The sequence below is a fragment of the Aythya ferina genome (assembly GCF_964211825.1).
Source record: "Aythya ferina genome assembly, chromosome: 3".
Taxonomy (NCBI): domain Eukaryota; kingdom Metazoa; phylum Chordata; class Aves; order Anseriformes; family Anatidae; genus Aythya; species Aythya ferina.
This window is the reverse complement of record NC_140298.1, coordinates 91,495,329-91,521,280: the sequence shown is the minus strand read 5'-3', so window position 1 is coordinate 91,521,280 and position 25,952 is coordinate 91,495,329. Positions and strand designations below refer to the sequence as shown.

Genomic DNA, 25,952 nt, shown 5'->3' with positions numbered 1-25,952 from the left:
AGAGTTGCAAAGTAGCCTATATGAAAAAACACTTGGAAAGGCTCCCGAGTTTGTCACCAATACTGGTGGTTTAAAGAATTTAGAAGACACTTTTATTAGGATAAGAAAAGCTATTTTAGTAAATTTCATTTTGATTAATGATCTAAGCTAAATTATCCAATTATCAATTACCAAAATATCAAAAAAAATAGTCAAATTATGATCTCTTATTATTCATCTAATCCTGTATGATTGTAACTTTCAAACAAGAGTTGAGGCAGTAAGATTCCATTTTGGCACAACTACATTTACCAAAGATTACCTAAAATAAACCTTACTTAAGTTTTCCTAAGGACAATTTTGAAATAAAGACTATGAAAATGAAATATTTTATAAAGTAGTGGTATAACTTCTAAACACATAAACATTAGCAAAAGAGCGAAAGTAAGCATTTTTAACTCAGTTATTTCAAATACGTTATGTTCATATATATATATGTTCGAATATATATATATATAATGTGTGAGTATACATAGGTATAGATACATATACACTTGTATGTTGCTCAAATGCTGCAGTCAGTAGATGTGGCACAGATTTCCCTACTACAGGCTGTTACAAAACAAAACTCATTTTGCCATGTCCTGGTAACTAGACTTTCAAAAATTGTTTTTTTCCTTAAAAATATTATTGTTCTGATATAAAACTATGAAAGCAAACAACAAAAATGATTTTCAATTGGTCTCTGAGAGTCAGTTATGCCTTTATCTATCTTTGATATCTACTGCAATATAAACAATCCAGCTTTCTACTCAGGCTGTCTCACTGAGTTATTTCAATAGAGCAAACCTATGAAAATTTTATGACTGCCCCTTCCCGATACACAATGAACAAACCAAGAGACATGCATAACAATACTTAAGGATGCTCATGGAGAGGTGTGACTTTTATATTTGTGCTCCCTTTTCTCTTCTTGTGACCTTCAAAGATAAAGGCTTCTTTTCACTGCAGTAGATTTTTTTTCCACACATCCAAACTAGCATTTGGTGGAAGTAAACATGGTAATTACAGATCCTGCATTAGTCTGCTTGTTGTAGTGAGCGTAGCTTTATAGAGGACCTCTAAATAGCGTACTATCTGTAATTGCAGTCTAAATAAATTTTCCTATAATACTTCTATTGATCTAACAGAACAAAAGAGTTTAAATCCCAGGCAAAACCAAGATGACTATTAATGAAAATTCAATTACCTGTAGAAAGTAGTAGTGGAGGAGACAATGCCGATTTTCTAATTATGCATTGTGTACAATTTACTTCTACTAGAACCATTTCTTAGTTTATACATGTGCATACATTTCATATTGTTCTATCATATATAATCATTCGTTTCAAAGATGTAACTGCTTTGAGTACTTCATTTTTCCAAGCATACATTTTCTAAGCACATAATTATACTCCTCTCTTTAAGTGTGTAATTGCTAGTGCACAAAAAAAAACAATTGTTTAAAGAAATGTCTGATACTTCTTTTATCACTTCTTAAACAGAGAAAACTTTTTTCTCCATCAGCTGTAGGCCATATAATGCCAGTTTTACATATGCTAGACTATATCGTATGCTGTAAATACTCTTGCAAAATTATTTTTCCTGTTATCTTCTTCACCCCAGTGACCTGAAAACAGAAATATAATCTACTCATCTAAAGTATTTGAGCACCACTGATTGAAATCAATACTGTATGAGCTAGATAATATTTCACTGAATTGCTTCACATAACTAAAATATAGCCAAAGTTTCATCCCTCCCCCAATCTCACAAAACAGAGTAAATGCTGCAAAACAGCCTTGTAATAACTAATATTCTCAGTAAAACAAAACTATCGTTGTTATCTCAATAAATCTCTCTCTAATTCAAAAGATAAAAAAGTCTTGTAATTTAAGATGAAACCTTGCCTTTTTTTGTTTTGGCTGTAAAGTTATTCCACTACAAAATAAATATGGGTTCCATTAAGTCTTGGCATTAAAACTGACACAATTCAATTAAGAATTTTTTTTGTTCTTAACTGCTTTAAAATTGCATTAAGAAACAAGATAAAATCAACGATACCTATGAAACCGTCAAGTCTGTTCTAACAAGTAGATTTTACTAAATTTTCCATTAAAAAAAAAGGGTTGTTAAAGGAAAAAAACAGATTTCATACTAAAGAGAATGGTGATCTATGTTCTCTCCTTTAATGTGGAACTGCTTATTATCCATTCTGCATGGTTCAACAATGTATGTCAGCAGAAATGCCCATAATCCTTTCTAAATTTTGCTCCTTTCTCCATGCACTAGACACTACCAATGCATGAAACATCTGATTTGCAGCTAACAATAACAGATCATTTTCCCATTCATTTCTAATAAGCCATTTTTTGTGTCAGCATCGTTTTTTGTTTAAATTTCCTATTTTACTGAAGTTTTCTAAAAAATAAAAGGCAACATGCTTTTAGAGAACTGTTAAATGAAGACAGCAAAACAACAAACAAAACTGAGTTTACATGCAACAGGTGAGCATTTTAACAGGATTGGATTACAAATAACAAGGTACTGAAGTCTCTCTTGAAAACTCGTTCTGCTGTATTCTTCTGCTCATTGCCTCTCTTATTTCTATCCAGTGTAGTTTTAATTCTCACTCCCTCACTCAGAGTATTTTTGTGGTAGCAGCATTTTTGTTATTCCCCAGAACAGCAGTCACAGAATGGAAAAAAAAAAAAAAAAGTCATTATATTTTCATATTGGTATCATTACTATGTAACATGATGGAGGGATGACTTCCACTGAGTATCAGTCAGAAAAAAAAAATAAGTTATAGTTTAATCCTTAAAGAGAGCATTAAAGTATTCTATAGAAAAATAAATAAAACGTGAAAGAAGCAATGCTACCTGCTGTCATTTGCACTGCAGTCAATTAAGGCTTTGTTCAATCATTTTTATTTATTTGGCCGTATCTCATTATGAGCACCCACTCTCTCTCCTATGACCCCCTTAAGATTTATTCACTCTTTCATCCAGTATTCTTATCATCAAACCTAAAAAAAAAAATCAAGAATACGCTAAGATAGTCCAAGGTGTTTCTCCAAACCTCTGCCTCCTTTACCTTGATGCCTCTGAGCAAATTCTAAATTAATTTGTTGAACAGTTTATTAAAAAAAAAAAAAAAGAAGAAGAAAGAAAAAAAAAGAAAAAAAGGAACTCCCTGAAGTTTTCGAATCCAGTTTTTTGGCAAACTCCTGCAGAATCAGTTCTTACACCTCTGGAAACCTACCTGACTCCCCTCTCTAATCTTTCTTCATACTTAGATGAATACATGGTCCCACACGATATCCTAATCTCTAAATTGGAAAGATTCGAAGTGTGGTCCATTAAGTGGATAAGGAATTGCCTTGATGGCCACACCCAGAGTACTGGTCAATGGTTCTCACATCCAGGTAGAGGCTGATGACAAGTGGTGTCCCACAGGGGTCAGTTTTGTCAGTGTGTTTCAACGTCTTTATTAATGACATAAATGGTGGGATTGAGTGCATCCTCACCAAGTTTGCAGATGACACCAAGCTGATTGGTGCAGTTGATACCAAAGAAGGAATAGATGAAATTCAAAGGGACCTGGACAGGCTGGAGAAACGGCCCCGTGGGAACCTAATGAGACTCAACAAGTCCAAGTGCAAGGTGCTGCTCCTGCGTCAGGGCAGTTCCAGACCTGAGGACAGACTAGGAGCACTCATTGAGAGCAGCCCTGGGGAGAAGGACTTGGGGCTTCTGGTGGATGAATGGCTCGACATTAGCCAGCAATGCATGCAAGCTGATTGTCCCCCTCTTATTCGCTCTCACAAAGCCCAACCTGGAGAACTGTGTTCAGCTCTTGAGTCTGAAAGACTCAACAAAAAGATGTGAACTTGTTGGGACTGCATCCAAAGGAGACCTATAAAGATGATCAGAGGGCTGGAGCACCTCTCCTGTGAAGGAAGGCTGAGAGAGCTGGGAATGTTCAGCTTGAAGAAGGCTCTGTGGAAGCCTCAATGCAGCCTTTCAATACTTAAAGGTTCTTACAAAAATGATGGAGAGGGACTCTTTACTTGGGAAGGTAATGATAGGACAAGGGGGAAGACTCATAAACCAGAAGAGGATGGATTTAGATTACACATTTGGAAGAAATTCTTCACTCTAAGGGTAGAGAGGCAATGGAACAGTTTGCCCAGAGAAGATGCGAATGCCCCATCCCTAGAATTGTCCAAGTCCAGGTCCGAGGGGGGACTGGCCAACCTAATCTAGTGGGTGGCATCCTTGCCTATGACAGGGGTTTGAACTAGATGATCTTTGAAGCCCATTCCAACCCAAGTCATTCTGTGATTAGATGCAAAGCATTTCTATGTCTACCAGTGGTACCAGAGCACTTAATTCACCTGCAACATACCTGAGACTGCTCACTGAATGCTTATATGGTTTTAAAGCTGGTCTTTGGAAGTGACTTCATAAATTTCTCCTTTGGCTCTCACTCTTGATCTTCCCTGCACTAGTAGAAGACTTCAGTAGCCTTGCAACATAAACAAGCATCAATTAACATGTGGATAGGACTTCAGGATACATGATGAAAAATGTGTTTAAAACATAACAGGTCTTTTATTTGTGGCAAGCAGAAGGCAAGCAGGAGTCAGCTGCACTAATGTACTCCCACTTCCCACCTGTGGTAAATGCACAGTCATTCCCCCAATCCATCCCTGGCTGAGTATCATCCTCAGGCTGTGCCTTGATGGTCTGCCCCCATTTCTTCATGGGTGCTTGTTCCTGGGCTGGACATCGACCTCACCCCTCACCACAGTGGTCTGTACCAACTTGGTTGGTGGGTGTCTGCCTGTGGCCTGGACGTTGTTCTCAGGCTGAACTCTGATGCTTTGTGCCAACACCAGTGGTGGCTATCTGTCCTAATTTGCCAGCATTTTGTTCCTGTCAACCCATGCCCTGATGGTCTGCAAAAACTTTGTCAGTGGGTCCAGTTCCATTTCTGCATCATCCACCTTTTGATGCTTACAGGGAGGTTGGCCATCAAGGTCACCCAGTCCTTCGGTGGACTTCCTCTTCCTCCCCAGCTGCATTGTTTCATCCAGCCTTGGACACTTACAGAGGGGGGTGGCCACTGAGGTCGCCCAGTTCTTGAGACTTCCCCTTCCATCCCAGGCAGAACATTACATCCATCCTTTGACTTTTGCAGTGCACCGCTCAAAGGCTGGCAGTTCCTGCCTGATTTCTCTGCACCCTGGCTATTCCAAGTTGCCTTGAGCTGCAGGAGCGAGAAGCTTGGCAAGATGTTGCCAGACACGGGGCAGCCCTTTTTATAGGGTGGGGGCCAGAGGTCACCACTCAGGTGACATCACAGTAGGTGGCAGCTGGCATCACGGGAGGCCCCTTTGTGGCCAAGGAGGCAGATACCAAGTACACCCAGCATCATTTGGCTCATCCTTACCACGGATCTAAGAAGCAGTCTTCTCCAATTCATCCATCTTACATGGCTCAATAAATGGTCTACGTTGCTGTGGGAGATGGTGCTGATTAGGAGAAACTTCTCAGAAAAAGTGGTTGGGCAAAACTGGTTGAGCAAAAGGGGCTGCCCAGGGACGTGGTGGAGTCACCATCCCTGGGGGTGTTTAAGGAAAGGCTGGACGTGGTGCTTAGGGACATGGTGCTTAGGGACATGGTTTAGTGGGTGATGTTAGTGGTAGGGGGATGGGCAGACCTGGTGATGTTGGAGGTCTTTTACAGCCGAAATGATTCTGATTTTACAGTTGCACGTGTCCACTTTTCTGTGGATTTTCTCTTCAGTAGTTCAAACTACCCTTGAAATTAAGAAAACTAAGATTTCAGGACAGAAAGACAAAAGCTACCTCCCTCTGCTTTAACAATTTACCCTAAGCTTTTCCTCAAATGTGAAAGCACAGTCACTCCATTCCTTCTCCACACTCTGCCAGTACAGAAAACACCATGAACCAGCCTTTAGAACCACTATGACTCAGTACTTTTTCTCCAAACATGTTACAGGTTGAGCCACCCTGTAATTACAGATACTGTGATCTCCTTCCCACCTCATTATGTGGGGGAGAAGAAACAAAGGGAAGTTTATATCTTTATTTTCTCCTGCATTCTCACTTCATCCACCATAGGATAAATCAATCTCAACAGAAGCACAGTTCAATCATTCTGCTCTCCTTAGCTCTTTGTTTCATGTTTGTCTTTTAAATGTTTCCATACAAATGTGACCAGATATTGTTGAATTAGTATCACTTATGTATTTGGTCCAGTCTTCCATCATTCCTTGTATAATGAACATCCTACCTATGGATGTATATGGCACTTGCTATTTTAAAGTGTCAGAATCCTGAATACATACCCATACCAGCACTGAGGAACTGCACATAGGAAATTCCACATTATTTCACATGCATTAAACATAGGACTAGACTGAATTTAAAGGAAATCTGAAGTGTAGAATAACTCATGTTAATTTATGTATACTTGATTTTACTGTTAAAATCACCTACTTATCCCAAAACTATTTTGGAATATGCTCTACATATTTAAACTGATGGAAAATCCAGATGACTGCAGAAAGAAATGCACAAAATCTCTGGGGCAGGAAGGGACCTTTGGAGATTGTCTAGTACAAAAACACAGTCAACTAGAACAGGCTGCTCAGGACCCTCATCCAATTGAGTTTTGAGCATCTGCAATGATGGACACTCCAAAACCTCTCTAGGCAACTTGTTCGATCACCCTTACTGCTTTTCCTATTTAGACAAACTCTGCTATATTTCAGTTTGTGCCCATCACTTGTCCTTTCGCAGAGAAGCACCACTGAGAAGCATCTGGCTCTGGCTTCTTTACCTGTCCCCCTCCCCTGCAGTACTTACACACACTGACAGGATTCCCCATTGACAATTCATCTCATTGAATTATATCAGGTTGGCCAGGCATGCTTTCCCCTTTGTTAATCTATGCTCCTGATCACCTTCTTATAAATCATGTATGTAGAAATGGTTTCCAGAATTGCTTACTCCAACAGACTGGGGTGAAGCTGACTGCTCCACAGTTTCCCAAATACTTCTTGCTTTTTTTTTTTTTTTTTTTGAAGGTAGCAGTGACACATTCCATTTCTGGCCTTCCTTTTTCTGCCTTTTTCCTATTCCATGGCACACTTCCATTTTCAGGCTTTCTTCCAATCCTCAAGAACCTTTACCAAGCAACCAGACCTTTTGAAGATAATCAGGAGTGGGCTCAGATTTCCTCAGCAACTTTTATCCTATCAGGTTCCTGCAGTAGGGAATCTCTTGGTACCACCACCCGTCCTTCCTTCCCAGTGCTGTTTTGTGGCTCAGCTTCAGTTCATTCAGATGCTTCACTGGACAAAATTTCCAGTCCCTCCTCTGCTACCAAGTCTCTGAACCTATTCCATGGCTGCAAAGCTTCAGATAAAACAGGACACATTATCCTGACGTCAATGTCGTGCTTCCAGCCTTCATCATCACAGACCATCACGAGGTATTTCCCAATCTCACAAACACAGACTCTGCCTGCTCTTCCTTCACTATGCTTATGAGTTCAGGTTCTGGTATCTGCAGTGTCTTGGAGAAGATGCTGCTCTTCTCATTACCTCTGAAGCTGTGCAGTCTGCTGCTGACTGCCTCCTGCAGCACATTTACTTGGAAGCACAGATCCTCCAGTCCACATGCACCTCCTGCAGGCAAGGACACTGTACCCTGACCCCTGCCTCCAGAAGAGGCATCAGACATCTTCCAGCTTGGGGCTGCAGAGAACAGCATCCTGCTTTGGAAGCTGTCTGTTCTGAGGTCTGATATGCTGGGATAGTTGCTCCAGTGGGTGGTTGGGGATTGCACCCTGCAGCACCATTGCTAAGCAATGTCCGTTTCTGGCCCCTGCTTCACTAACTGCAGCCTCTGGTGGCTGTGCTCCAGGCCTGGTAGTTAACTTCATGCCCTCCTGCACTTCCTGAAAGGGTGCTAGACTCTCCCTAATGAGTCAGCTGGAAACATAAGTCTAAAAGCCCCCTTTGTTCAAATAGTTGACAACAAGCTTGTGAGCAGCTGTCACAGTTTGCTATCAGTCACAGCTTCCTGTAGCCATTCCTTACACAAGCTGCAGGAACCATGAAGCTCCTTAAAGAGTTCCTACCAGTCCACAGAAAATCTAGCATATCTCAAATTATAGCCCAGAAACTGCTGTGCGAACTGCTTCATCTGTTTGATGCACTCATGTATTTGTATGTTATTTTGGAAACTTTTTTTAAATACGTATTTTGTAATTTTTAAACCCACAGGTATGATTAATATGGGTAACTTAGCACATCTCATGCACTCACAGTTACTTCATTATTTTAGAAAGTGTTTTGTGCTCCCTCCATTTAACCCACATTCAACAAAATGATCATTTCATGACTCCTTGGGTGTCCGTAACCAAAAGGTATTATAAAACATTTATTTAAAACACATCTCCCAGTGATTTAGTATACCAGAATGAACAACACTACTGTTCAAGATGGAAAGCTGATGAACTGGCTTGGTGTATTTTCATGTTTCAATATTGATTTCACATGAAACTTTATATGGTTAGGATTTTAAATAAAAATGCAACTATCCTTTCTGAAAACTGTTGAATAACAGCCAAAATTTACCCCAAAGGCTGCAAAATGTCAGTGACTTTTTTTTAGTACATACTACTGAGATAGCAAAGCAATATTTTGTTGTCTGCCTAAGGCAATGAAAACCCTAAAGTCCATTTCATACACTGCATTGAAACAAGCAGCACGCTACATATTTCCAGTTGTTAGCAGTGTTACCAGATAAAAATATAAAACATTTGCTGTCTTTGTAGGTAACGTTTGTTTGCTCTTTCACAAATTTCTTTAGATAATTCATTAGGAAGTCTCCCAGCCGGCCATATAAATCTTTTGAAGATGTCTTTATGTAAGAGAACAGAACTTGGTACTACGGTGAAAATAAAATTATGAGTCACAACTGAAGATGTCAAAAGCACAACAGCCGAATGTTTTGGGAAACATCTCAGCAGCTAGAGAGGAAGAGCTCGCCAAAGAACCCTGAAAAAATGCCAGCTAAGAAGCCAGATGCTGCTTGCAAAAAAGTGTTCCAGAGTTTGGCATCAGGGACCATTAAATGCCAAGCTGATCCCCATCTGTGGGAAAAGCTGTTTACTGCTTCTGGGGAAGAAAAAGTAAGAAGGAATATAGCAGTGCCAGTAAAAACAGAAGGCAGACTAAATTCAGCATTCAAATTATAATATCACAATTTACTTTTTAATTCCATGATAGTTTTAAATCTATTAATTTAAAAATAAACATATCTTAAAAAAATATAATGCATATATATGCATGCTTTTAGTTATGGATCTTTGCGATATCTTTGATTCAGTTCTTGCATAGTTCTGAGAAACTGCAGAGGCTGCTTTTAACTTTACTTTTCCAAATAAATCCTCTCCAGAAGGGGGAAAATGAACCAGTATGCTCCTTTCTGTAACAATACTATAATCAAAGCTCATGGTATGCACAACACAGAACACTTTGTAATGACATAACAAGCCATTTTTTAAGTTAAGAACAGTTACACTAATGAAAATTCGTTTCTGATTTTGAAAATATGACTTGGCTTCAAATGCTAAGAGGCAAAGCAGGGAATTACAGCAAGAGATGTATTTGTGAACGGACTAAGAAAGTAACGGGAAAGGGAGAGATTAACTCTTGCTGACAGTACAGTTACCTTATCTGTCAACTGGCACACATTATGATCTAAGTAAATGTGAAGATGATCATTGCATGGGTAATAGTTGAAGAAACGCTGCAAACAAGACTATAACACCTTGATGTTCAGAAGTAACTCAAAAGACCTGTTACAAAACAACTGTATCTCAGTTGTTTCAGGCTCCAGTATTTCAACTGAAGTCTGAGGGGTGATAGGAGAACTAAAACAGAACATGAAAAGCAACAAAAGGGTCTAAAAGAAGAACATTTATATATGGGCAATACTTCTGCACATAATCAGTAATTTCTTCCAAGTGCTTAAGGTACTTATTGCCCGTAGTTAAAGGAGATTCTGGCATTCAGCAAATTTCATCTTTGTAAGAGTTGGTGGGAAACAGGGTTTTAGCATCAATCTTCTCTGAATAAGAGAAGCTTGCTCCTAGAATTTAGGGGCATACAAATAACATTCTGAAACTACTCGTAAGTTTTATATTGAAAAAACTTACAGAAACTATAAAACAGGAGTAGGGCTCTGTTTAGAAGGGGATTAAAAAAGTAACTAGTAGATTGATTGAACTGCTGATTAAAGGTAATTTTTCTCATGTCTAGTGATTGTTAAAAGGGTATGACAGAGTCATAGAACTATGCAGGTTTCAGAAGACCTTCAGGATCATCAAATCTAACCATCAACTTGACTTACAAGTCCCATCACTAAACCATGTCCCTTAGTGCCCTGTCCACACATCTCTTAAATACCTCCTGGGATGGGGACTCCACCACTTCCCTGAGCAGCACGTTACAATGCTTGGCCACCCTGTTCACAAATAAATTCTTTGTAATGCCCACTCTAAGCCTCTCTTGGTACATCTTGAGATCATGTCCTTGCATCCTATCCCTTATTCCTCAAATGAGGAAACAGACCAACAGAATCCTCACTGCAATCTCCTTTCAGGTAGTTGTAGGGAGTCATGAGGTCTCTCCTCAGCCTTCGCTTCCCCAGACTAAACAACCCAAAATCCCTCAGCCATGCCTCATAACTCTTTCTCCTTTAGTCCCTTCACCAGCTTCATGGCTCTTCCCTGCACACACTCAAGCACCTCAAAGTTCTTCTCCCAGTGAGGGGCCCAAAATTAAGCACAGTACTTGAGGCATGGTCTCACTACTGCCACATACAAGGGGACAATCCCTTCCCCAGACCTGCTGGCCACACCATTTCTGACACAGGCCAGGATGCCACTGGCCTTCTTGCCCACCTGGGCACACTGATGGCTCATGCTCAGCCAGCTGCCCAGGTCTTTGTCTGCTGGGCAACTTCCCAGCCACTCTTTCCCAAGCCTGTAACACTGCATGGGGCTGTTACAACCCAAGTGCAGGACCTGGCACTTAGCCTTGTTGAGTGTCCTGTGACTGGACTCAGCCCATCAATCCAGCATCTCCAGATCCCACTGCAAAGCCTTCCTATCCTCAAGCAGATCAAGAGCCCTACCTAACTTGATATTATTCGCGAACTTGTGGAGGATGCACTCGATCCCCTCATCCAGATCACAGACAAATGTTAAAAGTGGCCCCAGTACCAAGCCCTGGGGAAGACCACTGGTGACCAGCTGCCAACAGGACTGAACTCCATTCACTGTGACTCCTTGAGCCTGGCCATTCAGCCTGTTCTTACTCCCCACTGAACTGTACACCTGTCCAAGCCATCAGCAGCCAGCTTCTCCAGGAAAATGCTGTGGGAAACAGATTTACTAAACACTTTACTAAAATCGAAGTAAAAAGCAGTCACAGCCTTTCCCTTATCTACTAAGTAGGTCATCTTGGGAAGTAGATTGGGTTAGTCAGATAGGACCTGCTTTTTATAAACCCATGCTGGCTGTATTTGATCACTTGACTGTCCCTTATGTGCTGTGTGATGTCACTCAAGCTGATCTGCTCCATAACCTTCCCCGATACTGAGGCCAGACTATAATTCCCTGGATCCTCCTTCCTGCCCTTCTTGTAGACTGGAGTCACATTCACTGACCTCCAATGCATGACATAGGAAAATATACTTAAGTCTTATTTCCCATTTCGGATGGAAAAGTCCATTGGTACGCTACAAAGAAAAAACAGCAAAACACTTAACATGTTTTGTTCTTTGTAACAACCTCAGCAAATAACACTGCCAAAATGGCAAATAGCATGCATCTGTGGGATTCAATCTGGATATATGGAAAGAACTGAACAGTCTGGAAAGACACAGGGTTAATCCTCAATGTCATATTTACTAAAATCAGATTTCAAGCTATTCTGTATCACTGTAAACATCAGTTCATCTATAAAACTATGTTACCTAATATTTTGCAGGAAGAGTTGAAGAGATTTTCACTTAAAGTTTCTCTGTAAGACGGTAACAGCAAAGGAGACCCCAGGGTTTTAATTAGGGTTTGTTGTTATTAGGGCAGAACCTCAGAAGAAGCAGAAAAGATGGTACAATAGGATAGAGGAGAAACCAGGAATTCAGCTGGTAATAGATGCATCTGTCTGTAAATGTTCAGAGACATAATTTGAGAGTTTATGCTATCATGAGAATTAGAGTGAGGTTCGCAGTGTACTGGAAATATATGCATGGTTGTAACTTCATTTATTTGCTGTGCCATGTGCATAACTGAAAAAGGAAAAGGAGAAAAATTTCTCATTTTATCAGCTGCACTAAAATCAACTGGAATGAAATGGGAATTACAAAACAAATGACTCACATTACCAATTCAAGCTTAACTCTTGATTCAGGCTCTTTCTTACTCTAAAACGCTTTTACTAAAAACATTATCTGAGAAGGTATTTTTTCCTCTCAGTTGCCATGTTATTTATTTTACTATTAGGAGAATCCAGTGAGAAAAGAATTCAGTTCTGGCATACTTGTTGATCCTTTAGTTCTGACAGCAAGATTTCATAGCAAGGTTCAAAAACGAATACTGCAGTTAAATAAATGAAATTCTTAAAGAACTTTTTAACAAGTTATTTTGGTTTGTATTATTTTTCTCATTAACACAAATTTGAAACTTGGCACTAAGTTTTTATATATTCTTTTCAATTTATTTTTCTATACAGAATGTATTTTTAATTATTATCTAGCTTTTCAGGAATTGATCTTTTCAAAAGAATTTGAGAATATTTAGAGAAAATAAGTAAAAGGAGATTAAAGGCACAGAAGGCACACTACGTTATCTATCCATTCCATTAATTCAAGTTAGAAGTGACACCAAGTGATATCAACAGTGCAGCCAACTTCAAACAGATTCAGGGAATTATGAGAATCATTGACAGTCTCTAAACTTACAGCAAGAAAATAAACACTGCCAGACAAGGAAGAAAACTATATTGCGTCATCACTGTTGCATTTCCAAAGCAGTGCCTCGCATGATTTCAGTCCAGACCACCTAGTGATCAACTAAAACAACAGCTAGGCACAGCTCAAGAGTTAGAAGATGAGCCAGTGATCTTTTCTATCAGGCAGTTAGAACAGAGTTATCCTGCTTCACAGATTACACTTAATTTTAAAGATATAGCTGCATGCCCTTAGAATCAGATACTGGGCACTGGCCCTGCTCAGCTACCATGAAAAACAAACGTTTTATTGCTGCTGTTTTCAAGAGAAAATTGTTAGAAGTAGTAAAAAACTTTTATATTGAGCAATTGTGAAAATAAACAGTGTCTTTTACCATTTGTGAATATGAACTACAGCAATTCTAATGACTGAAATTAAATTGCATTATACAAAAACATTGTTCACTTTCACTGTGGTTGCTAAGTCTCAGACTCCCAGTTTCAATTACAGGTATCTTGGAAGAAACTGTTTTCCTTTGACTTATCATGACCCTAATATATAATGATTCAATGGTATGTCTAGTTTTCCTGTTCTGTTATGTCAAAGAGGACAAATAGCTGTGAGGAAAAATACGTGTGGTGCTTACAGTTCAAACCAATTCTCCTCTAAACATTTTCTGTAACTGTTCTGTATTTTCCAAATCCAGAAAAAGTACTTTTTGAGCATTTTTTTCATCTCACTGTACAACAGGGAGTCCCTGGATTTGCTCTTATGCAGTTGGTCCAGCTAGGAGTAAAATCTGAAGAAGCCATATTAACTTCTACAATATATTTAACACTTCCAGAAGCTGAAAGGATAGGTAAGATAAGGATAAGTAACAGGATACATCATTGCACAATCCATCATAGTATGCCCGAACTCGTAAGGTAACAACTAATCAGACTAAAAAAATTGGTTATAAAATTTTTCATTAGTAATCTAGAAATAATTAAAAAATTCACAAAATAAGGACTACATAAAACATTTTTCTATGTACCAATAAACTTTAAAAGGGAAGAAAATCCATTTAAAATATTGTAAGAAATTTTCTCAAACTTCAATCTTGTTTTTCTGTTACTGGACTGAAGAAAATACCAAAGTTGTACATCTCATACTACATAAAAATTAAGTTCTAAGATAACAAAGTATTTCAGTTAAATTCTGAATATAAATTATTTAAAAAACAAAAAGCATTAAAATTGTTTCAATTGACTTTTACAGTAAAGACTATTCAAATTAAAAAAGACTAAAAAAGTTAGAATTTTTAAATTAATGTCACAACTGAAAAAATGTGTTTTGCCCAAAATTTGTCTTCAGGATTCTCCTAACCCAAAGTTCTAATTATGTCAAGGCTGACCAGAACTGTTTCACATGAACAAGGTGTTTAAAATAACAGAACTTAAAATTGTCTTTGGTAACAGGGGAAACTTTGTCTATGTTCAACTATGATAGATTTTCTTCTGATTACTGCCTGTATTACCAAGACATAACTGTGCAACAACTACAATGTCTATAGTCATTACACTACATTCTTCAAGCCAATGTCAGTATCCATTAGCAACAGTTCACATTCAACTACAGAACGACTGTTTTAGTATTGATATTATAATATAGGTAAGGCTGGTACAGGTAATCCCTGTCTATAAACAACAGAAGCTGACAGTTTAGGGGGTCCTTAACCTTGTAAAGCTGAAAAATGTATTTTAAATCAAATGCACGAATTGTTGGCATTTGTGTTAGAAATACATTCAGTGTCAAATCCTCATACTTTCTCTCAGCATGGCTGTAAATTTTAGCTAAATCACTATTTTGTTGTCAATTTAAGACACAAGGTGGCAGCAATGATATAATCTCTTCATTTAAGACTGCACAAACACATCCACTCCCACTACTTTTACTCTTAAAGCATCTCATGTGCTTATGGGGCATATATGACAAAGATCCTGTATTTTCTTTGACAATATGCAGTTCCAGGTTAGGTTACTCATTAAGTGTTTTGAACTGATGTTTTAAAAAATGTCAATGAATCATTGTTTGCTGACTTCAAATGAATGTGCACTCAAACAGCATACCCATGACAGAAGTTGTTAGTTGATCTTTGTGTAGTAACATTCCATTCACAGAGCTGAGAAATGAAAGAATAACTGGGTGCATAAGCTTGTCAGTTCTGGAACATAATGATATGGTGAGAAGATGCAATGCTTACTGATAGCTGTTGAAAAGATCTGTGCAGGTGCCGTTGTTTCTGCAAGGCTCTGAATTACATTCATTTGATTCATATTCACAAAATGTTCCTTCCCATCCAGGAAGACAAACACACTGGTATCTCTGTAACATTAAGGAAAATAAGTTAACTGCTTGTGTATTTCTTAAATGTATTTACAGATGATATTATACATATATAATATATATAAACTGTGTTTCTTGTCTTTAAACAGGTGATTCACTATTTTAAAACTTTAAAAAGTTATACATTTATTGATAGCTTAGCCCCCTAGTATGATGAAAATGGAGTATGAAGTAGATACATGACAACACATCAGTTAGCAGTATCTGCCAACTTGCATAATCAAAAATTCTTTACTATCTCCTCCTCCCCCCTTCTAAGTTTTTGTAAAAAAAAAAAAAAAAAAAGATATTACCTCTCCCATAAAACTACTTGGCTTGGATCTTACACTGACATGCCTAAACCACAGGTGCTAACAATGATCTGAGTTGTATTGCTCAGCACACAGTCCAAACCAAACTCAATATAAAATAATTTATCATGAATTCTCAGGATTATATATCCCACTTAACATCTTTAATGTGAAATTGTCTAGTACTGCACAAATGAAATACTGATGCATAACTTACGGCATGAGAAATATTATCTGATACACATGTATAGAAGACAGTAGAGATAGCATAAATAGGAATACTCTAGCTCAGTGGTGATAGTACCTAATAGATTGATGTCCAGGTGTTGTGAAAGCAGTATTTTTGACATTAAATGAATAAAATTTTTCAGCAGCATGTATATCCACCTCTAAACAACACATATTACAGGACACTTTCATCACACTGCAACACTATCAAATTGTAATCACACTCCAGTATTACCCCCAGCCCCAAAATTATCTGGTGGCTACAAGCAATAGGGTGTTTGACATCATTTCACAGAAGTGAAGAGCATAAAGCATCTTCCTATGTTCTTAAAAAAGAACAGGTGAACATCTGCTGAATTGAATATTAATTAGAGATGGGCAGCAAGGCAAACACATTCAGCATAAGTTTTAATTGCTTCTTTAGCAACATGCTTACTTCTAACAAGGCTTCTTTCTACCAAAAGTTAGAAAATGCTTTAATGGTAAGCATGACTAATGCACGTTATTTCATTACTTGCTAAACACTGCAATAGGCTTCAGGGTAGATTTTAAAGCCTATTAAATTCCATGTAAATTAGAAACCATTAAAAATAAACAGCAGTTTGTTTTTTTTTTTTTTTAAGAAGCTGACTGCATAAATAAGCTACCATAGCATGATGATCAAATGTATAATGTACCAGGCTTGCAGCATCCATGCTTCCTATGGCACAGAACACAGGCTTTATTTCCCAGTTAAATTAAGGCATTTTGACAATTATGAAATCTGTCACTTCTTAGTATATGAAAATAAGACAAAAATAATTGCCTGAAAGCAAGCTGAACAACTGAGTTCAACATATACTGTTCAGTCAACTACAGATTAAGTTAAAAAAAAATAAACTAACATTTTGTCCTTTGTGTTTTATACAGGCAAGGCTACTCCATGCAGTAAAATATTAGGAAGATCGAATACACAGTTTGCAGCTTATAAGTGTAATTTATAGTTTACTGTTACTGTTCTGTATGCCTGAACTCAGGCTCAAGACCTGTAAAAAATCTTCTCCATGAAGAGAGAATAAAATTGGCAACATGAATCTAAGAAGTGTGAAATATTAGAAGTGACAGTTAATCAAAGGTTAAAATAGAAGATGAAAAAATCTTGTTAAGTAAAATAAGTAAGTAATAAGAAAATACTGAGATGAACTCAGAAAATTTTCTGGGTATTCTGCCAAGGAAAGAAGAAAAAACATTTATACAGACTACATTATTAGCCCACATGTTTATGTTTTCTATTACATCACAGCCACATCCAAATTAGCTGTTAAATATTGTAATTAATTGGAATTTTTTTTATGTGATTTCCTCCATTCCCTGAATAATTATCACCAGAATGAAAACATTAGAAAAAGATGCTACAAACACAAAATGCAAAAATGGAGACTTAATCCATATTCACAAGTAACTATTAGGCATTTAAAACTGTTCTATTGTCAGGTTACACTTTCACATAAATCAGGAGTGTGAGATAATGATTTTATCATCATAATTTCCAGAAACCTCTTCCAGAAACAGATTACAAGATCTGAAGTGAAAGGATGCTGCCAACAATTCTGTTTAGAAAGCAGTAGTTTTTTTTCATGGTTTCACTAAAAACATTTATGAATCACCTACTGAATTCTCTACTTTGCAAATTTATTTCTCACCATATGAGGATTGTCACATTAAGAACAAACCATTACTCACATATGTATCCCATGCACAGGTGCTGTATACTTAAACTAGAAAATGTTACTATCTGTGTATTGTTGTTTATATTAACTGAAGATGTCACATTACAGTAAATGTAAGTATAGATAGATTAGATAGATATTAATGGATAAAATAGGCTGCAGAAAAAGACCTGGGGCCTCTCATAGGCATAAAGTCAACCAAGCCTGCAACATGCCTCAGCAAGGATGCTGGTGGCAGAAGGCAGCCTGGGCTGCTGCAGAAGTAGCACTGCCCACAGGAGGGAAGTGACCCCAGTGAGGCCTCACCTGCAGCTCTGTGTCCAGCTCTGGTTCCCCAACACAACATGGGCACACTGGAGAGGCCAGCAAAGGGCCACCAAGATGATCAGGGAACTGGAGCATCTCTCAGATCAGGCAAGGCTGCGAGAAGAGGGGCTGTCAGTCAGGACAGCGTGCACTGAACATAGGATGACAAGAAGCTGTGTTGTGTATGCAGCAAATCATGCAATGGGCTGGAGGAATAGGATTCAATTCCTATTTATGTATTTATTCCCCTTTATTTATTGTAGCTATGAACTACTATCTGTGCTAGACAGATTAAAATAAATGGTACCTTTGAGTTCCTCCACATCATCTCTTGCTTGCTCACTAAAGAACACAGTAAATGTGCTAAGTGATACCTGAACAAATCCCCAAACTGTTTTTTTTAGATCAGTTTTTCCTCATACAGTATATATAGCATATTAGTTATGAGAAAAGTAGGTTTACTCGCTATACAGAGTCAAAGCCTGTAATTTTTTTATGATCTCTTGCATACATACCCAGAACCATATATGCTCACTAGCGTATCTTCACCCAATTAACTGTGTGGGTGGTTAAGAAAGCATTATTTGAGAATATTTGCATATTTTCCCTTCTCTAACACTGTAAATGAAGAATTAATCATTTTCTTAAGCCTTAGTCTATGTTATTTTACTGGAAAATGGCAAATGAACATCTGGCAAATAGAAACTACAATGAAAAAGGTTCATCACACACAACAAGGATCTGAATTATGAGCATGCTAATCTTCAAGCCTGTACTTTGCACGTGTAGGTGGAGAAGAGTTTAACAGAGCTACACTGCAAATATTTTTTCCTAGAGAAGAATTTGAAAAAAATCACTTTTGAAGGGCATTTTTGGGGAGGTGTTACTGTAGTTTATTTCTTGGCAATCAGAAAGGATAAAAAATGTTGCCTGGAAACAGAGAGAAGCAAGTGGAAATGCAGAAATCTCCATTTCTTCTCCATGTTCTAAGCTCTTCAGTCAGACTGTGCAGCTCTTTTTCCATTAAGGAAAATCAGGAAGAGCGTATCATAGGATTGCTCACCACTGCCACATACTGGGAGTTGTTCTCCAGCAAGAAAATCCCAGGCTCACCTTTGAGATTTTTTTCTCCCTGAAAAACGATGGTATTTTTGCCTCTACGGAAAATGATTCATCACAAAATTCTGTTCTGTTGGAAGCATTCTTTTTTCCTAGAGAACACCTTCATGCAACTTAACTTTCAGTGCTAACAGTAGTCCATTTAACCTTGTGAAATAAACATGAATGTAAAAACAAGCATCTGTGAAAATCGTATTTGCAATTGCTCTTAATCATACTGAGCTCCTAACATTATTTAGGCAGTCTTTTCTGTTGATGTAAAGGTTTTCAACAAATTGCTACTTTAAGGCTTCACTTGTAAGTAATTATTGATTTAACCATTTATAGAACCACTCTTAACACACTGGCTAACAAAACTAGGTTTTTCCCTCATTTTTCATTATGACATTGTTTTTATTATGCAAGCCTTCATATATTTATCCTAAATAAATTAGCTTATTTAATCAAAAACAAAAACCAACAAAAAAAAACAGAACATCTTCAGTTGGTTTAACCCTTAGCTTTAACCTTTAGTAGAAAACCAATTAAAAGAAGACCTGTGCAGAGTAAAGTCCCAGCAATTACACTACCTGCCACTTTCACAATAATGAATTTACCTGTTCCTCACAGTGTGTAGGAACAGTTATTTATGGTGCTGCTCTACAAGAAAAAAAAAATCTGACTTGTGAGATCAGAAAAAGTCTGCAATTGGCCTTGTTCTTTCCTAGTGTTAAAGACACACGTGACTTAGTTCACAGATTAAGTCAGATCATTCGCCTTAAGAAATATTTTGGGGATAAGTGCAATAAGGTTTGCAATAAAAGCACTTAAATTAACCGGATAAACAACTGTAACTAATATGAGACTAAAATGAAAAGTAAATACAAAGGACAGATTCAAAAGTATAGAAAAACCACAAAAAGTCTGATTTCGAGACTATACTACAACAGCTGAATGGCTCAGGTAGAACCTACACAATTACAAAGCTGAAGTGATTTTTGCACTAACCACTGCAAAACAAGGAATATTAAGTTCAATACATTAATACTAAACACTGTCTACTGAGGTTGAGATAGCAATGTGGATTTTTAGAAGCTAATCCACTACTTTAATTCATACATTCTTCCCCAAACTGACAAGTCAAAAAGGCTAACCAGTATACTTACTTGTCCTTCCAAATCTACTTATCTTCTGCACCCTGAGTTATTATAAATTATACATTATCTGATATTAATGATAAAACAGTGTTCCTTTTATTTAAATTTTAAGCAAGGCTTACAGAAGAAACAAAGAACATTTTTAATTTGCTTATCTCTCCAGCCTTTTGAATAATTAATCATTTAAATTAGCAAGACAGTATATTTAAAACAGCTAGTACAGGCTGTTTTGATCAACTGTAACCTGTTCTTGCCTTGCAGTGCAAGACTATTACATTTCTGTATAGCAAACAAACACATGTGAAGGTACAGTATTTTTCCTGTCAATAGAACACCAGTAGCAAACAGAGGCTTACATTTTCATTTAATGTGTCCTCCAAGTTAAAATACATCTTGTTTCTAGACATACTGCGTATTTACAACTCTAACTACACTGTACTGTAATTTGTGACCACCAGGAAAATTACCTTAAATACGAATACTAGCTATTTACACTGCACGCCTTCATATACAACCATTTCATTGAACAGTGGCTTTATAATAAATTCATTATCATCACTGCCTTCAACACTGAACATTTTAAAGCAAGACTTTTGTAAAATGGATACTTCTCTGAAAGTATAGGGTTTTTAAAATTAAATCATGACCAGTAAGACTTCAAGTTACTTTAGATTTCACATTGCTATTAGAAACAACTGAGTTACCAGCTGTGCCTTTAATTAATTTCATCACCACACAGATGTGAGAGTTCTCATGGTGCAACTCAAATTTTGATGGGGTTAGGTTTGCTTTTATTTTTTTGTGGAGATTTATCTGCAACATAGCTTTTACTCATTGATACGGGTTTTCTATTTCAGAGAAAATTGGGAAGAATTTTTACCAAACTGGCAATGACTCTGAGGAAAAAAATTTTTTTTATTGCTTTCAGAAATACAGTTCTAAATACTCCTACTGTAATCACATTAGAATTAATTTTATAGTAACAAACCAAATCAGTTTGAAGTCTTATATAATGAATAACTGATACATTTTTTCTCTATTTTCTAACCTCCACCATTTATCCTTTTTATACCCTTCTTCCATTCTTCTAGAGAGAGTACTTACTAGAAGAAATGTGTCAAAGAAACCACCTTCAAGGTGACAAGTACCAAACAGCAAAGGAAAACTAATGAGAAACAACCGTAAGTTATTCAAGCAAAATAAACTAAACAGCTACTCCAGACAGTGACAGACATATGAATAGCAGGGTTTGATCAGTGTATTTGGTTTGACATTTACCTCAATTTTTCAATGAATAATTAAAGGTCATAAACACACTCCTAGTATGCAGAAACAACTTGACTCATTTAAGGCTTGTCTGGAACTTTTCCATTCGCCCCTAGATCTCTGGTTCAGGGAGAGCTATGGGAGTTAAACAGGGTATTGCACAGGGGGAGCCTATACCCTGGCAGACAGATATAATGCTTTGCTTCTAAATTTCAAATTTGGTGTTGCTGCTAGTAGCTTTTTTTTTATTTAAAGTATGACCAAATAATAAAACACATATTGTTTTCCCTAAAACTACACTATCATACCTGCATATAATAGCTGATTCAAACATAGATCTTTAACAACCATTATTATCTCAGGACACTTCATACATCACCAAGTCCCATTCTTACCAACATCAGACTCAAAAGTAGGGGAAGGCTAAAGAAACAGGCTGTTCTAAAGATACTTCAGACAAATTTTCTTAGAAGCATTGAGACCTTCACAGGATTATTTGATGTCAACTCTTCTCTTGTGAAATTTCACTCATCTCTACTTTAAATTCATAGAGCATTTCAGTACAAATAAATCATATTACACGTTCATGTGGTGTCTCTATCATATCTAAGAGGTGCCAAGTTTAGGTAATTTCTGCAATAAATTTTATCAATTTAATCTAATATTATCATTGGGAAGAATAAGGAGGTTTCAAAGTCCTACACAAACTTTAAGTGATATTATTCCCCAAACTAAAAGCCACAAAACACAAGGATAAGCTCTGGTGATGAATGTAAGATGGCTGTCAAACCAGCTCAGCTGCACAAAGGATATTTGTTTATAATATAGCAACAAGGAGCCTATGAAAAATTAACTATGAGAAGTATGAAAAAAAGAATAAATAAGTGTCATGAGTTAAAAATGTAGGAACAAAAATGCTGTTTTTGCACAGTTACATTGTTTAAAGGGAAGGGATGTGGTATTGGGATATACTTGTAGTGATAAGAAAGTTTAACAGATGACCTTGTAAAGTGCAGACAACTGGACTCCTTAGAGCAACTAGGCAAAAATCAGGGTGTCAAGTCAGATAAGTGAAGAAGAATTACCGCCTCAAAGAGTAATGAAGTCAAAAGAAATATGAAAATAACAGGCCAGCAACAGAAAGCCATGTATTTTCTGCAAAGCATCAGATGGGTGGTAAACCTGGATTACCCAGTCAGTGGGGAAACAAGGGAGGGTCCCATCCTTCAAGAAGAAAAGTATATAAACTGTGTTATGGAACTATTGGGTGTGCTCCTGCTTGTGGGTTGCCCACTATTGGGATCATGAATAAGATTGGTACTTCACTGAGATTCTCACCTGAGCCCATGTTATTGGCTACAGAGCATTGCTTACAAAAACACACAGACATGCATACACCAAGAAACAAAATACAAAAAAAAAAAAAAAAAAAAACAACAACAACAACTCAAGCTTCCCTCGACCAAATAAATGCTGATCAGCCTCAGTTAGTTACAGCCTTCTTAATTTAAATCAGGTTCTTCAGAAATTCAGCTTCCACCCCAAGTCTCCTAAACTAAAGTCACACACCAGTCAAGCAGTAACTCTGCATTTTAGTACCTCACAGCAGTCCTGAATCGCCTCTGGTTCTTCCTGGCAGGATCCACTTGTCGGTCTCCTCCCGGCCAGCAACACCGCCATGCAGCAGCGCAGCGCAGCCCAGCACACACCGCCCGCCCCACCGCCCTCCTGCCGCAAACAGCAGCACACGTGTCCGGCGGAGAACTTTCTAGGGCAAGGGGCGGGAATGCCTGTGCAGTGACAGCCAATCGCCAGGCACCGCGGGAAATTCAGCGAATCAAAACCGAGGATTCTCTGTGACTGACAGGGGCTGGCAGCAATCTTCGAGGGTGGTGGTTGAAGTGTGTGAGGGCACCACAGGTGATGACGGGACCCGGCCCAGCCTCGCCGCCATGACCAGACCCTGCTGTACCCGTACCACCTCCTTCTGTCCGTCCTGTAGTGCCCCAACCCCTCCCGCTTCTTTCCAGTCTGTCCCAGCTCTTGATGAGGGACATTTACCCTGGCCTGCTCAGCTTCTCTCCCAGTCTGCCTCTGTGGAAGGCAGGGATCAATTGTTACTCATTAACATTAAAAACACACCTATGTCTAAAAGTATTTCGGAGTTTGAGCCCATTAAGTCCTCACGCTGCCACTTCAGTCCCATTTGGCCCGAAGTCTGAGTGCTCCTTTCCTCAGCAGATCGTGCTGGTGACTGGAAGCAGCCCTCCCCAGGCCAGAGCCTGCAAGGGTGTATTTTCAAATAAAATGGGCAGTGCTAGTACAAGGCTATTAGTATGCAAATTAAGATGCAAAGCACAAAATATGAAGTAGTAGGAAATCACATAATTGCACGAACACGGAGATAAACGAGGTGTACATTGGAAGTCAGGTGTCTGGAAGAATATATTCACATTCAGGGGCTACTTTTGCAACTTATAGGGCATAACTGTGCTGGTGTTCTTTGCCTTTCTAATTGGATCAACAAGCACAGAAGTCCAAAACCTGGTGGAAACTCCCCCATGTATTTAGCTCATACAAACTGTTGATTGTTAATGACCTGATAAGAACGTGCATGCCTTTATGAGGAAGCCCAGCATCTTTCTTGCTGGGACTTTTTTTGTTCGGAGCCCAGCACTGCAGCCTCTTCAGTGCCGTGGTTTCTGCCTTCAGACAGGTCACGTTCCCCAAGAGGATAATCTGAGTGTCCCTGGACTCTGAGTCACTAAAGGCAGCAAAATTTTATCCCAGAACAAAAAAATAACACAGTACTGCAGTTACTTGTATTTGATACACAGCCTCTGCATTGCAAACTAAACCTCAATGCTCTTTTCATTGTTTCTTCACCCACAATCTTTCATTACCAAAACTAAGAGTACCTGGTTCTCTGATAACGTACAATTGAAGTTGGTTCACACACTAACAACTTGGAAGAGTCTGTTTAGTCACCTTGTGATATCTGTATTCACAAGTTAAAAGATAATAGTAGTTTCTGATTTGTTACAGGAATCAGTGCCTTCTGGGAAAGGCACAAATTCTGACCACTGGTTTTATTCGTTACCTAACTGTTGTAGTTTAGCCCCAGCAGGCAGCTCAGCCCCACACAGCTGTTTGCTCCCTCTCCCCGGGTGGGATATGGGAGAGAACTGGAAAGGTAAAAGTGCAAGCGCTCATGGGCTAAGACAAAGACAGATTACTAGGTAAAGCAAAAGCCATGCACACAGGCAAAGTAGAACAAGGAGTTTGTTTGCTACTTCCCATCAGCAGGCAGCTGTTCAGCCACTTCCAGGAAAACAGGGCTCATCACATATAACAGTTTCTTGGGAAGATGAACACCGTCTCTTAAAACACAATCCCCTTCCTCCTTTTATTGCTGAGCATGACACCACCTGATGTGGGACATCCCTCTGGCCAGCCTAGCCAGCTGTCCTGGCTTTGTCCCCTCCGGTGCCCCCTCAGCCTCCTTGCTGGCAGGGCAGCAACAGGAGCCAGAGCCTTTGGCTCTGTGTAAGCACTGCTCTACAACAGCTAAACATTGGTGTCTTATCACCACTATTTTCATCAAAAATCCAAACCAAAGTATCCTGTGAGCCTCTACAAAGAAAGAGAGTCAAGTTCAAGAATTAGTTAGAGTCAAGTGCAAGAACTAGAGTCAAATTCTTTTACTGAAAAATCAGAGTAATCAGCATGATTTTTTCTAAAAATTGTATGTCAACTAGAATATGAATAAAGATGATATAGAACAGGATGCAAACATGAATACTGAGATACATGTTAACTAGCTAATGTTTGTCACAATTTTAAAGTTACATTTTACTACAAGAAAGAGAAAAAAACAAAAGGGAACTGCAAAAATTGCAGGCACATCAGATAAACTGAGCGTTAGCATTGTAACTAACCCCTGTGGTAGTTTCACACTGATGGGAAGCTAGATTCTACCACACTGCTATCTCACTCCTCCTTCTCAAAAGAACAAGTGGAGAAACTATGATGGAAAAAAAAAAAAAAAAAAAAAAGGCTGATGGGTTGATGGGGGAGATCCTGCACCATGGAAAAACTACATCCTGCATCATGGGAAAAACAGACTCAGCATAAAGAACATTAATTTATTTTATTGCCCATTGCTAATACAAAACTAGAGAAGTGAGAACTAAAAACACCTTTCCCCTCCCATCCACCCTCTTCGTTCCGAACAGCACAGGGTAACAGGGAAAGGGGCCTGCAGTCAGTCCCTGATGCTTCCTCTCCACCGCTCCTTCACGGTCACTCCCTGCCCCTGCTCCACATGGGGTCCCTCCCATGGGATGCCATCCTTCCCGAACTGAGCCTGAGGGTGCTGCCCACAGGCAGCAGCTCTTCAAGAACTGCTCCCATACAGCTCCATACCACGGGG

At 38.4% G+C, this 25,952-nt stretch overlaps 1 protein-coding gene across 3 annotated transcripts in view; it reads right to left on the bottom strand.

Annotated features, from left to right (window-relative positions):
• Positions 1-25,952, bottom strand: part of EYS (eyes shut homolog) — a 723,774-nt gene that overhangs the window by 502,231 nt on the left and 195,591 nt on the right. Inside the window, exons 1-3 of one of the 3 annotated variants that reach the window (XM_084512622.1) lie at positions 23,120-23,260; positions 18,000-18,113; positions 15,324-15,445 (exon numbers count right to left, since the gene is read on the bottom strand). In XM_084512622.1, coding sequence (XP_084368748.1) covers positions 15,324-15,445; positions 18,000-18,095 — 218 coding nt within the window. In that variant the 5' untranslated portion in view covers positions 18,096-18,113; positions 23,120-23,260. Of the gene's footprint in view, positions 1-15,323; positions 15,446-17,999; positions 18,114-23,119; positions 23,286-25,952 lie in introns of those variants that run through there. The other 2 variants (XM_084512623.1, XM_084512624.1) reach the window with 2 other exon arrangements.